The sequence below is a fragment of the Lonchura striata genome, chromosome 6 (genome assembly GCF_046129695.1).
Source record: "Lonchura striata isolate bLonStr1 chromosome 6, bLonStr1.mat, whole genome shotgun sequence".
NCBI lineage: Eukaryota > Metazoa > Chordata > Aves > Passeriformes > Estrildidae > Lonchura > Lonchura striata.
The window spans coordinates 60,502,159-60,517,452 of NC_134608.1; the positions used below are offsets into that span (position 1 = coordinate 60,502,159).

The 15,294-nt window shown below is 43.4% G+C and overlaps 1 protein-coding gene across 1 annotated transcript; it reads right to left on the reverse strand.

Annotated features, from left to right (window-relative positions):
- Positions 1 to 1,531: 1,531 nt before the first annotated feature.
- On the reverse strand, positions 1,532 to 14,410 carry RCN1 (reticulocalbin 1; the record flags this gene model as incomplete). The annotated part of the gene is made up of 6 exons (XM_021536711.3): positions 1,532 to 3,462; positions 4,350 to 4,549; positions 7,142 to 7,202; positions 7,732 to 7,910; positions 9,483 to 9,676; positions 14,166 to 14,410. Coding segments are annotated over 6 exons (987 nt in total), but the record flags the coding sequence as incomplete, so codon positions are not given.
- Positions 14,411 to 15,294: the final 884 nt, after the last annotated feature.

Sequence of the window (15,294 nt, forward strand, 5' to 3'; positions counted from 1 at the left end):
ATTATAAGACAATGAACATTAGCCACTTAGCTCATTTAATACATTCCAATCATTTAAACTGCATGGGCAATAATAATGGCTATTCCAGATATCTAAGTAAGAAAAATGCACCTTTGATATATTGTGGCACAGGCTGGTGGTGAAAACACTGAGTTAATGGAGGATCTATATAAGTTACCATACAGAATCTGCAGTTGGAAATATATAAACATGCTTCCCAACAGAATTTCAATGTGTCACAATTGATTAAGAAAATTGGCAATAACTGACAAGATAGGCACAAAATGGATTTCCATGTTGCTGGGATGAAGTATGGCTCCCAGCAATTAATGGTTTTAGTCATATTAAGAAGATAAATAATGCTATCTGACATTTCAGTATTTCACATTACACTAAAATTTTGTAACATTTGCTCATAATAGGAGTTGAAATATGTTACCTAGGAAAAAAAATGTTATCTCTGGAACAGTCAAACTCCATTAGAAACCTTAGGTTTGAAAAATCACAATGTTAGCAGTTATATCCCCTAGCAAAGGTTTGCTTTCCTTAAATAGTGTTAAATTTAAACCCAGAAGCTCTAGTCTCTTTTGGAGTTACTCTTCCATAGTGCATTGAGCTTGAAAGGGAAATTTAGTGCATGGAATGTACTGTGCCATTACTGAATGTTGGTAAGAGAAGCACCATGGAGAACTGCAAAAACAGGGGAGCCTTTAAAATGAAATCAAATCAGGGAGATTTATGTTCTCTAAAACCCTTTCTACATTCTGTTTGTTGAAAAAAACTACTAATCTTAATATGATCCCATAACCCACTATTGATAAATAACTTTATTATTTTAAACCTCTTTAAACATGCCAATTCTAATTGGCATGCTTTTTGCCTAGCTGGATATATGCTACCTGAGTATCATTCTTTTGGGAAAAAAAAGAAAATATTTTTATGGATCTAAATTTTCAGTTCCTGTTTGTGTGAAAAACTCTGATTTCAGCATTCTTACTCATGTAAGTACAGTTTTATCCTGGAAAATACCAATGTGTTCCAAGCAGTAACAGGAATCAAGAACAAATACGAGAACACAATTTTTCTCTTGCGTGCTGCTAATTCTGTTCCAGATTCATTTAGTAATGTGGAAGAAAATGTGATTGCTTGTCAAAGCACAGATGTGGTTTTTTTGTTGGGACGGTGCACAGTGCACTCAGAAGTGTCATGTTTAGCTGAGGGCAACAATGCTTAGTGTCTCAGCACCCAACTCCCACTGAATTTCAACAAGAGTGAACAAACAACCTTCCCCTGGGCTCCAGTGAAAATCCTTGGCTTACCATCCAGTCTGAGCTGCAGTTTCACTTGCAGGAAACAAGCAGGATTTTTAGGTCTTTTAAGGTATTGTTTCCTGAAACAGCAGAAGATAATCTGAGTACACAGAGACTACTGAAAATATGTTAGCAAAATATGTTAGTTTGATAAAGATTGTCAGGATTATTGAGTACAGTAAACCTTTCCAAATCCAAGCCATAAAGAAAATATATAATCATTTACATGTGCCAAGATACAATTTTATTGCTTCCCAGATAACATGGCATTTAGGCTCTTATTTAACTTGAGGGTACTGTAAAAGCAAAACTAGTTCACTTTTATGACATTTGCCCTACTGTATGTTAGCCATAAGTGGGCGAGGTGGGGATTTTTCAGAGACATTGCTGGCAATGTCACGAGACGTGCACCCCAAAAGCTTAGTGGTACCACTACTTAGCAGTAGTGACATGTAATCTCTATCAGACTCAGCAATTTACATTTCATTATCTTCAACTGTAAGATGTAAAATATTCCACCACTGTTCTTGTATGACCTTATAAAAATGATACTGTTTACAGAGGTCACAGTTCTGCCCTGTCTCCCGATGATTTTCACAAACGTGTTGAACTGCAGGAACGTCTCACAGTCTCAAAGGTCCCCTCTGGATGGTTACGGGACCAGGGTGTGATGCTTTACACCAAACCTTCCAGGAACCTCCCAGAGAATGCTTCTGTGGAGTCCTATCTCCCAGTATTAGTGTCCAGAACAAATTCTGGTTATTCTGGCTATGCATACTACACTTCTTTTTGGCTTTTCTTTTTATTTAATGAGGCAACAAAGAACAGTTGAGGCTTTATGTCCAGATGCTTTTGGAAATGACCATCCCAGTGCTTTGGTAACTACTGGCCTTAGAGGCTTGGTTTATGTTTTCACATCACCTCTCTGCTAATCTGTGTTAGTGTTATTGCACCTTCACAGTATCAAAAAGAAGTATTGGTTTTATTGTCCTTATTTTAAAACCAGTACAGTTAAAAACAATCAAAACCTTAGAGAAGTTGTTTATATAAAAATATACATGTAACAACTCACATTATACAGTAAGAAAGAAAGCACCTGTGTGGAAAGCTTCCCCCCTTTTTTGGAAGGAGAGCTGTCTTTAGAGTTGCTTCAGTAACATGTACTTAAAGGTATATACACACAAACCCAGAACTTCAGGCACAAGAATCTGTCCTCGTAGTGGCAGAGGAGACAGAAGGCCCAGAGGGGTGATATGTCTCATTCTTTCTCCATCACAGAACTGCTGCCATTCACACAGCATGAACAAGAGTAGGGCTGGGGTGAAGTGTGAAAAGCAGGAGATAAATTATGCTCCATGTGGCACAGTTCCTCCCAGGAAGCAGCAGGGCCAAGGGTTGTGGAAGGAGCAGCTGCCAGGCTGGGCTCTGCATCCCTGGCTGGAAATGCCAGGGTCAGGGACAAGGACCACTTGTGCATTTGCACACTGAAGCAGGAGCTGGGGAGCTGCTGGAAACTCCTGCAGCAGCACTGACCCAACTGGCACACAGAAACTGCCTGGAGACAAAGCAGGTATCAAACCCTTCTCTGGGTAGGAGGCTCAAAGGGTTACCTCTAAACTGTTACATGCTATTAGAAAAGACAACTAAATAACTTAAGTCTGTTTAAACATTAGGGTTCTAATCCTAGGTGCATTTCACTGTGGTGAAAGTGGGTATTTGAAGAAAATACTTGGATACAAAAGATTTTTGCAATGTTTTTAGAAGTTCCTTTTCCATGTCAGGCTCTAACCTATTCCGAAAATTTACCTTATTTTTTCAAAAATAAAACTGTAGTAACTACATACCAAATTTAACCATGTGAAAAGAGTAAAAAAGCTATTTCTACATTGATTCTGAGGTAATAAGCTGGCATGTTAAAAATAATATTAATGCAAGTCATTCAGTTGTGAGTGTCTGCTGCCCATCTTCCCTCCAGGAGGGAATGGACACGGTGATTTCAGTAAAGTGGAGGAAAGATGTCTGGCACACTGGCTGGGACACTGTATCATAGTTCATCATGGTTTCTCGTGAGATCCTCCCCATAATTGGTAGCTTGACTTCCAACAAACATATTCCAGTTGTCTAGAACTTCCTCTTTTGTTAGTTTTTCATCCTGGTAGGAGGGAAAAAAAAAAACCTCTGTAAGAATATTTGCAAAACTAAGTCAGAAAGACACACCAGCACAGACTTGCAAGAGCCCTGGGAAACAGATAAGCAGGCTGCAGGTTCAGCAATCATATGTAGCTGTCACAGTGAGTGAAATTTGGACCTCAGTGGAAGACAGAAGTCCCACAGGCTCCAGGTAGGTCAAACTGCTAACTGAAAGTTCTTTGTAATGCCAAGCAGTAGCAACAGTAGGTTAAAGTGGATTACCTGGTACACTGTTTTGCCCTGTGGTTTGTTTCATCTTCTTGACTGTAAAAACAAAAATCCTCTGGTGCACTTTGTGGAAGGTGGTTGCTTATGTTAGCAGTTTACACTTTCTGTGTTCAGAGTATTTTGGCTTCCAGGTTCCAACTTTACTTGCATTACACTTCTGAAGACCACCATCAGGAATATACTGTCCCTCATCACAGCAAGTGTTTAAGTGAAAGATATGTGCTTGAATATAGAACTGAGAGTGGTTTTTCTACTCCTACATTTCAGTACAAGGGATATCTAAATGTAGCTTTATTCTCCTCTTTTAGTGTATATTAACATACCAAAGTCATGACCAGTCTTAAAGGAAAAAGAGTATTTTTGCTGTGTTAAAATGTCCAGGCTTAAGATGATAGTTTCCCATCACTGAAAGCCAGAGGACCTTCTAGAGCTGACAAACTGTATTTTGCTACTTTGTAATTCTAACAATACCCACTGAAACTGGTATGAAAGCATTACTCCACTAGCAATTCTGGACTCTAAAGAAAAGTTATTAAGAATAATTTCTTGCAAGCTGGTATTTTAAAAAACCCACAAGACCTTATATAACTTCTTCAGAAACAATACTGGAGCACCACATACCTTGTCTACATCAGATTCATAGACTAAGTGCCTGGCTTCAGCTAGGGCATGGTCATAGTCCTGGGGGAGGATCCAGTGCTGGATCTCATCTTTGTCCATCTTTCCATCCTTGTTGAGATCACGAAAATCTGAAAACTGCTCACGCTCTGTAATCACCCAGTCAGGCTCTGGTCCACCCTCTTCATTTGCAAACATATCAGCTGGAGAGGAAATAAGGGTCTTACTTGAGTCCTATTTACTTTGCAAATTAAGTACAAACTAAAGATACTTTCCCAGCGTTCCTCAGAGGGGACTGAACTTTTCACTCTTTCACAGTGTCTCTTATAGAAAAAGAAATGTGGGATGTAAATAGAGTAGCTGTATCTTCTCTCAGGCCTATTTCTTCTCTGCTGGTGATTCTGCCCATTCTCACACTACCCTGTACCACACCTGTGCACTGCTGTTGGGGCTAACAGGAGAGGTGAACCTGCTCAAAGGCCATCATCTGGATTTCAGAATCAACAAAATCCTCGATGGCTCTTTGGTTGAACAGCAGTCCTAAGCTTTAGTGCTAGGCTCTGTCACATGGGAAGGAAGGAACTCAGCCATTTTATCTCGTCCCTGCCAGCAAATGTCTTTGTGGATAAGATCAGACTCCAGCCAGCAGAGTGGTTACAGAAAAAAAGACACTGGGGGAATTTAGGCAAACAAAAACTGCTAAATGGAACCTACATGCGTTTGTACTGCTTTTAGAGAAGTCTGTATAAGAGACATTCAGCTTAGTATATCAGTTCCCTTTTAACCATGCAGTGCTACAGCACATTCCAGCAGAAGACACTCTTCCAGGAAGACAGAGCTGGAGAAGTCAGGAGTCATGGTGCATTCTGTGAGGAGCCACAGGCACAGTGCACTTGTCACAGACTGCTACCTGGGGAGGGAGCACTGTTTGTGACAGGATGCACAGATTACACACATGAACTGCTCTGCACATCACTCCTGTGCTACATTTTGGAAGCACTGGTAGGACCACACCACAGCGGCAGCTGCTTTCTGCATAAACACAAGAGAGCAGCAATGATTATTAAACCAAACTGACTTCTAAATGTTCTTTACATCACAGGGCTTTCCAAATCATGAGTGGTTCATCTGTGTCATTCTTCTGGTCACTGTGACTAATTCCTTCCTACTCATCTTATTCCTCAAGCCTTCCACTTCTCTATTTAGAATTAAAGCCTGCTTTGTGCTACTATTCCTCTCCTCTTCAGTGCCTTTTGGATTTGGTTTTCAGGAATGTGCTAAGGAAAAGTGTACCCACATGGATAGTGTGAGGATCAGAGGCTGGCTGGTATCTGTGAGAAACATAAATGTTGAATTCAAAGGCAGGAATAACCCCCTGGTTATTACATTGGGCTCTACACTGGGCTGAAGCTCTCCATTGTCACTGGCCCCAGTGTCCCTGAAATACTCTGTTACCTGCCCATGTGCACTGCGAGTTTAGTTCTCTCTGCTCAACAGTTTATAGGTATTTTGCTTGTGTAAATCTAAACCAAATTTTGTAAAAGACAAAATGGGAGAAAAGAAGGGAAAGGAGGGTAGATCATTCTGTAAGCTTCAGCAAATTTCCCCAACAAATACTCCATCTAGAGACTGAAATTTCTGGACTTCTTTTTGTTGTTCCTCATAAACTACCAACGAAATGATTTAGTTTCCTGTTGGTTTCTTAATCCCAACTTCATCAAAATTTTTAAAAATTACATCTGAAAAAGGAAAGCAGGAATATTTTAAGCATAGTTTTCTCAACTCAGGAAGAAAACTTCAGACAACACATTCACTTTCTTTTTTCATTTTTTAAAGCGCAAATTATATTGTTTATTTGAAGCAACTGACATGTCCTGTCAATTTGATTTTTATCATCCTTGCCAATGTGGGGTGATCGTGACTAGAACATTCTATGTTCCTATCTATAGAAGACAAGAAAAACCAGCATTCACATGGTAACAAATGTTGACAATTACCTTATAATTATATGTAGGTAATGTCACTGAATGAACTGAAATTACTGTGGAAATTATGCCGCTCTGTTATTTCAGTCATAGATGAATAGCATTCACTTTCTGGGCTAAATATAATTTACAAGGAACAGAATCCCCTGCCATTAATTAGCGTGTATATATTGTTCCTGATTCTATGTGAAGTGATCTTTATAGCACCACTAGAAACAGAAAGCTTCATCCAACTTTGCACTAATGCCTTCTTAGTGCTACTTTCTGGATTTAAAACTCATCAAAATACAATGGTATCATCAGTACAGAAGTATGGGGTTTACTTACTAATTAAAATAGGAAAAAAACCTAGAAGGAACAAGGTGTATTTTCTCTTTTTGCAATGCTTGCTTCCCAAGTATTTTGGATATTTGAGAACCATCCAAATTTGGGAAAAGATCAGTTCATTTTCTGATCCTCCTGCATTTCTAAACAGTGTTCAAACAGCAGTTAACATGGTGTGATATACAAAGAATATCCCTGCCATGAAAAATATTATTCCAGATTCTCTTATTTTGTTCTCATGTATCTCTTAGCTGAGTTAAATAAGAACAAGAGGATAATTTTTTATTGTTGTGAAGCATGAGGAAAATTCCTGGTCATGTTGCTATATACCTAAAATGACTGAGTTGGATGGTTGGTATAAAATAGTTGAGCTGGAACACAGAACTGTTCACTTTGGGTTGTTAATGCTGCTGCAAATCTGAGAGTAGATGAAAAAACTGAAAAAACAGACTGGAGATTATATAAGAAACAAGTAACAATACTTACCAATGTATTCATCTTGATCCACGAAACCATCCTCGTTTTTGTCTATGTCTTCTAAGGTTTCCTGGAAAACAATTTTGCATGAAGGTAATCAAGAAAAAACAGAGCTCTGACTACCTGCTTTTGATCATTTAACGTTCTGAGGCCTTGACCTGTCCCTGCACACAAGTGAATATAGTCTCACTAAACCCAATGGGACTGCTGTTTACACAATGAATATACAAATATCCTTTCATGTTGAAAGAATTCCCCATATGAATGAACTGCTTATGTTAGTGGCAGATACCTGCTTGCATGAAACACTCAGCTGCTGCATATCAGCATGCCCTCCTTTTATTTTGATTTGAAATAAAATTCTCTGTGCCCCAAGATTGTTTATTGATTCCATTTAGGAGCCATTTAAGTGCACTTAAAAAGTCTTTGTTACATTGAGACTCCTAAACCAAGTGAGTATCATGAAAGGTACCATTTTCTGTTCCCCACTTAGCTGTTATGTGTGTGTCTCTTTCTAAACCCTGCCTGGAAAGGTTAGAGAAGCCTTCAAAGTTCACCCATGAAAGTAGAAACAACAGCATTAATCTTGCTTTGCTTACTAAGACAACAATGTTTTTCATGTGCTCAAACTCCTCTGGGTGCAGGAAAGCAGTGAACTCTTCACGAGTGGCAGCCAAGTCCCCATCCAGATCTGCAGCTTTGAATCGTCTTTCATCTCTGGGCAGCATTTTCTTAAAACTGTGCTGATCAGTTGCATCTTGGAATTCTTCTGGATTTTCTGCAAATGAATCAAGATGATCTCAGAGGTGTTTTCCTTTAAAACATACTAGCAAAACAATGCTGTCTGAGTCTAGAAATAAGAAGTTTTATTGCCAGAATAGCTGTTGTTCTAAATGGAAATTCTCTTCCTCGTGAAGTTTTAAATTCAGGGGTCAAGTACTTGGTTTGATTTTTAAAGGTGACAGTAGAGGCAAATAAGTAGTAGAGGTAAATTTCTGAGCAAGCCTTCTGTTGCAATGCAGAATAATGGATTTTGCAGTATTATATATTATCCCTCACAGATTTTTTTTATCTGCCTTTACAAGCACCACTGAAGCAATGTTTAGGGTAGACTTCATTCCCAGAAGTTTTCTTCTTCTTTAGGAATCAATATGACCCACACAACTTTTCAGTTTGAAGAAGAGCAAACCAAGGAAATGTGTTTTCAGAAGGTGGCAGACTGACTGAAATTATGTCAGTGCTACGCCTCTGCTACAGGGAACCTAACAATTCTTTTCAGTTTAAAACAATGGCATTTTTTCAGAGCGTTCAGTGGCATAAAAGGAATGATATTTGATATAATTCTTAAAATAGGGTAATTAAACTGACTTTAAAAATGAAAAATACTCATAACAATTTCGCAATTCATGTGTTGGGAGACAAACACAGGTGAAAAAGACTGGGCTGGGAATTACAGATGGGAATTTTAAGTATTCATTAATACAAGCCCACAATGCTGCTCTCCAAATCTTGGGGCTTATAGGGAGCAAGGACAAAGGGCTGAGAAGGGTTCCAGGGATAATTCTGCAGGGACTGCATGTCAAATATTTCTTTTCACAAATGTAACAAGCTCCATTTAAATCTAAGGTAGACTTTGGAATTATTACTGCTACAGGAAGCTTGCTCTACAAACTGCTTCTGTGGTAGGTAAATATTGTATTCTCATTTCCAGTAAGTATAAATGGTCAATTAATAGTGATTTGTTGCTCTGTCAGTACTGCCCTTTAGCTTAAGTGATCTCTTTTCCTCCTCTTCCTTTATTAACTTATAAAAGCAAAGGGAAGGTGGAGGTGGGGGGGAAATTCAGGTATATTTTTTAACAAATGTTTCTTTTGCCTGATTTGTTAAGGATTTTCATTTGCTGTTGATCACAGTCTGAAGCATGTTATTCTGCAAGAATGATTTTAATCAATAACTTTGCTATAGCTTAGACACGGACTAAATTTTTAACATCTAGACTTAAGATTTTAGAGACTAAATTCACAAATACAGTTAATTAGACAATATATTATTTTTTAATTAAAGTACCCTTTTCAATGTTAAAAAATAATATATTTCTAACTGGAGGAGACTTTATTCAGCTGTGTCAGTATATTTAATGATACCTCTACAAAACCTTCTGTGTGCTGGTGACCCATGTGCAAAGGGCTGCAATAAATAACTAAAAAGTGCTTTTGACCTCTGAGCATCTATAAAATTTAATGTGAGCTTCAAGAGTCCTAAATGTGACACCAAACTCCAGTTGACTGCAAGGCAAGAAATCATATTTTATAATCTCAAAAATCCTTGATCACACAATCTGTTCTCTTACCTAGATAATAACCATATGTGGCTTGTTTGTATTCTTCCCAGGCAATTTTATCATCCTTGTTTAAATCATAGTCTTTCCAAACTTTAGCCACATTTTCATAGATGTAGCGTTTCTGTACTCGTTTAATCCAGGTTTTTAATTCCTCTGTTGTGATATAGCCGTCTTTGTTGTCATCTATTCTATCCACAATCTTCCTGTAAAAAGAGATCAGCATCTTTAAGAGCTGGCAGAAAACAAAACTGCATCCCAGGCCAATTTTAGTAATCTTTACCTGGCCCTGATTTTCCACAAAAACAGAGTGTACCAAACTCCTAAGGCTGTTCTACTGGTTAAGGCTTTCCTGCATTTCACACATCATCTTAAGGAATGCGTCTCTATTTGTTATTCAGCATTGCTACAAATAATTCAAAAGAACTTGCACAACCAAAATCAGTGAGCAGAGAACACCTGGCTTTCTTTTTCTTAGGTTGTCCCTCCTGTCATAGGGGCATCTGTTCTTCACTGCCTACAGGGAGTGGCCATGCTGGCTCATAGCATTCAGGACAAAGCCTGTACCCAAACTTGCTGGAGGCAACCAGGGCAAAAATCCAGGACTTGGTGGACACTTGCAGTTTCTCCTTTGGCTTTCAGCAGGCTGACACCAGGGTGAAGTGAGTTATATGACTGTGTAATGCTGGGGATGTACATGCCCCTCCATGCCTGTCCCTCCACTTGTTTCTTTTCTTTCATTCCCAATGGAAAGCAGTATTGCTGGTGTTGCCAGGAATGCCTGTTACTCACTAAAGCAGTATCAAGTCTGCAGCAGGTCTCCAGGCATTGCTGGCAGCTGGGCTACAAACCTCTGTCCAGTGTAAAGCTGCCAGCACTGTTTCAAGCACTGTTGAAATCAGCAGAAGTGAAACATTCTGCACACAGCTGCAGTTCAAAAAAAAAAATAAGGACAATGCTCTCTCTACCATTTATGTTCTCTGCAACTAATCTCTCTGCAATTAATCTCTCTGCAATTGATAAACTCCACCATTTTGGGGCCAAGCTTGTAAAACTGGCTTCTGTGCCTGTTCTTAGAATTGAGCACATCCACCTTGGCTCTCTGGCACATCCAGACTGGCTTTGGGCACATCAGCACCCCTCACCCTGCCCATGAGGTGCAGGGCCAGCCTGTCTGCAGGTCCCCTGTGCCTCATGTAGCGGCCAGCTCATGCCATGCCTATGGAAAACAAACGTGCCATTGGAATGCAGGGATAAGAGCAGGAGTTGACTTGTCTAAATCCTGACTTGACATTCAACAGGTGAGCTCTCGAAACCTCCAGGCAGCCACAGGACACAGGGAAAAAGATCTGCATTTTTAAACATTCTTTCAAATTCCACATCTTGGTTCTCCACAAAGAAATCACATTTGGCCAACTGGAACTGCTCAAGTAGTGAAGCAATTCTCTTCCAAAGCCTTAATTACAAAAGTTGTTGCTGAAATAACAGCAGCAGCTTCTGCTGAACTTCCAGCAATCTTGTCTGATAGTATCAGACTGACTCTATGAACATGCAGCTTCTGTGTTATGGGGCAAAAAGGGGCTGCTGAATTTCTTTTCTGAATTAGTGAACTGTGAATTAACTGACTAGAAAACCTTTTCTCTTCTGTATCCATCGGTTGCCAGTAGTCCCTTTCCCTGCATGATGGACTCTACTTGTCATCAGATTTTCCTCACAATGACTTTAATTTCAGTTGTTTAACTGGTATTTCTTTCTACTGTTAAGGTATTAAATTATTATTATTTAATAATTTAAATTATTAAATAATAAGAGCTGGTAGGTCTTGGCAATGTATAACATGAAAGAAGTCAGACTGTGTACCAGAAAATGTTTCATGCCTTCTCCTATTCACCAGTTTTTATAGGTCCAGTGCATCCATGTGCACTATTCCACCCCACTTCTCAGCTGAAGATGAGGACAATGAAACAGTCTTGCCTACAGGCTCCCAAAGACACAGGTAAAAAGTTGTTGTATGGACTGTGGATCTCACTTTTTACTGTTATTGGGATGACCAGTGTGCTGCCACATTTCCTAAGCAAGGTAAAATGCCTTATAAATACAGCAGCATACACTGGTTAGAACAGCAGACTGTATGTTTTTGTTTTCTCCCAGAAATCATTTAAAGATAGCTTTTAATTCAATCTGCCTTCTTCCTAAAAGCCAATTACTTGCTGAGAAGTGACTCTGTAACCCACTACAGCGGTTGCCCATAACAAAAATGGGGAGAGAGGGTTCAGCAGGTGACTATTAAGCCACAAGATGTTTTTTTAATTCTCTCTTTACCTCGCAGTGTGCTGCTGTCCAAAATTACAAGGCTGGGAAATGCTGGCAGTTACAAAACTTCCCCAAAGGCCCCCCAGGAACCACATCCCTGATGCTGAGATGCACAGTGCTCACCCCACAACGTGTCCTCAGAGGGCCACTTCAGTCACCTCCATTTAAAAGGTAATTATTGACTGTGGCTGCATTTTAACATGCCTGCGTCACCTCTCCAAATGGCAATCAGTGAGATCAATGGAAGCTAAAAGTTCTTCCCTTCCTGAGTTAGCATTTGTAAAAATTGTTTAAAAACAGCTGTATTGTTAAATCATATCCCTGACTGAATTATCTGTACTAGTAAGTGCAGACCAATATTAGGAGGGCATGTCCATTTTGGTGATACAACTCATGAGAATCTATGTCAGTCATATATCCGAGAACATGGTTTCTTTTGCTTCTTCTTGAAATGATGAGGATGAAGTCGACCATTATTGGTAATCACTTCATCTGTTTACTCAGTGAGACACACAAATAGTAGTGACAGCTTTGAGAAGGATCAAGAAGTTACTCAGTGAGATTACAGTGGTACTGCTTATGGTAGGACTAGACAGAAAATTAGCAAGTGCCACTCCCTGTGAAAGAGAAGGCTGGGGGGGAATCTTACTGAGAACATGCAGGTATTTTAAACGATCTTCCTCGTGGTAACTACATTAAAGGATCTTTCTTTAACTCCTATTAAATTTATTCTGCTTAGTGATCTGGCTCCCTGTAGGTGTAAAGGAGGGAGAAGTAGTAAAGTAAGGCATGGTCCCTGCTCTTTGCAATAAAGAGCAGCGTGGAAGTACTAACAACTGGAACACTGTGAGCAAAGAAGTCACAAGTGAAGAAGCTGCAGGAAAATGCTTGTAGTGGACTTGTAAACGTAGCTGTAGAGAAGGAATGGTTGAAACTCGATTAACACTGATACGGTGTGGGCAAGTGTCCCAGAGGCAGGGAGCTGCAGCAGCAAAGCCCTCCGGCAGCAGGCCCAACACATGCCTCCGTCCACCAGCCTCATTGCTGTGGGGCCAGAAAAGGCAGCAGGGAAAAACACCAAAGCCATGAACTGCTGGCTGCTCCTTAGCAAAACCAGCAGGCTGTGAGAAGTCAAAACCCAGAGGTTCGACCTGCAGGCGACTTTGGGGTACACGGTCCTACACTGGGGCTCAGGGCACTACCGTGGAGAACACAGTCCTGCTGTGGGGTACAGAGCATCACACTGGGGTTCAGGGAACCACTCTGAGGTATACAGGGTCCCACACTGGGGTACAGAGCATCACTCTGGGGTACAGGGTCCCACACTGGGATTCAGGGCACCATTCTGGGGTGCAGGGTCCCACACTGGGGTTCAGGGCACTATTCTGGGGTGCAGGGTCCCACACTGGGGTGCAGGGTCCCACACTGGGGTTCAGGGCACCATTCTGGGGTGCAGGGTCCCACACTGGGGTTCAGGGCACTATTCTGGGGTGCAGGGTCCCACACTGGGGTGCAGGGTCCCACACTGGGGTTCAGGGCACCATTCTGGGGTGCAGGGTCCCACACTGGGGTTCAGGGCACTATTCTGGGGTGCAGGGTCCCACACTGGGGTGCAGGGTCCCACACTGGGGTTCAGGGCACCATTCTGGGGTGCAGGGTCCCACACTGGGGTGCAGAGTCCCACACTGGGGTTCAGGGCACCATTCTGGGGTGCAGGGTCCCACTGTGGTGTGCAGGGTCCCACACTGGGGTTCAGGGCACCATTCTGGGGTGCAGGGTCCCACACTGGGGTGCAGGGTCCCACACTGGGGTTCAGGGCACCATTCTGGGGTGCAGGGTCCCACACTGGGGTGCAGAGTCCCACACTGGGGTTCAGAGCACCATTCTGGGGTGCAGGGCACCACTGTGGGGTCCAGAGCACCACTGTGGTGTGCAGGGTCCCACACTGGGGTTCAGGGCACCACTAAGGGGTGCAGGGTCCCCCACTGGAGTACAGAGCATCACTCTGGGGTACAGGGTCCCATACCTGGGTACAGGACACCACTGTGGGGTTCAGGACACCACACTGGGGTTCAGGGCACCACTGTGGGGTTCAGGACACCACTGTGGGGTGCAGGGTCCCACACTGGGCTTCAGGACACCACTGTGGGGTGCAGGGTCCCACACCGGGGTTCAGGACACCACTGTGAGGTTCAGGACACCACACTGGGTGCAGGGTCCCACACCGGGGTTCAGGACACCACTGTGGGGCTCAGGGCACCACTGCGGGACGCAGGGCCCCGCTGCCCCCGCGGACCCTCAGGCAGCCCAGGCCGCCTCCTCCGCCCCGCGCCCCGCGGGCCCTCCCCCTCGCCACGTCTGCCGGCCGGGCCGGGCGCTCACCCCAGGCGCTCCCGGCTCTCCTCCGGGCTGAGCTGGTCGAAGCTCCGCGCCTCCTCCTTGCCCAGGAAGGCCTCGTGGTCGTACTGGAAGCCGGGCCGGTCCTCGTGCGGCGCGGCTCCGGGCCGGGCCCGCTCCGGCCGCGCCATGGGCTTGCCCAGCGCGCCCGCCGCCAGCAGCAGCAGCAGCAGCGGCAGCGCCCTCAGCGCCATGCCCGCCGGCCCGGCTCCGCGGCCCCGCTCGCTGCCCGCCCGGCCGGCACCGCCCCGGCCCGGCCCGCTCCGCCCCGGCCCGGCTTTGGCAGCGCGCCCGGCCCGGCCGCGCCACGTCCGCACGGGCCCGGCGGCGCCGCGGCTGCGGCGGGGCCGCTCCGCTCGGGCAGCGCCCAGCCGATGAACACCGCGGCCGCGAAACTGCGGCGCGGGGCTGTCCCGCCGCTGCTGCTCGTTCGTCAGGGCGCCGGGCTGATGGTGGTTGCTGCTGTCATCCCGAATCGCTCGGGAAAGAACACAAACACACCGACCCCTGCACGCTGTCTTGAGCGTTGGTACCCCAAAAGTGTGAAGGGGAAAGGTTGCCAGCACTCTCACGAAGGATATTTATCAAGATGGGGTCACCGTCACTGTCACTTTTAAGGGAACCGAACTTGGGATCCTGAAAATGTGGGAGGGGGGGAAGCCCAAACCATATAGCAAAGAAAAGAGTTCTGGGTTGTTTTTGCCTAAAGTGAAATCGATTTTGTTCACAGTTGTGAAAGTTTCTAGGCAGAGGTAATTGATTCCTTTTCCCAGTATGATTCTTTTTCCTGTGTCACAGGCGTCATTCACAACTCGAAAAACGGAGCGTAGAGAAGATTGTCATTGTGCGCAGCCATTGCAGGATAACGACCCTGCTGCTAAGGGCTGCTGTGGTGAACTGTCTCCACCACCGAGGCTGGTTTGTCCACTGTTACTTTGGACCTGAGGGTGTTACTATTCCAAATTGCAGCAACTGGTTTGTCAACCCAGCCCACAGGGCGTATAAACCACGTCTGATGTGGCCTTTGGGTGTACTGCTAATACGGATGTGCAGGATGCTGCCCCAGACCACAGCTTCCCCCTGTGCTGTTGTTACACGGGTAGAACTCCTTTTG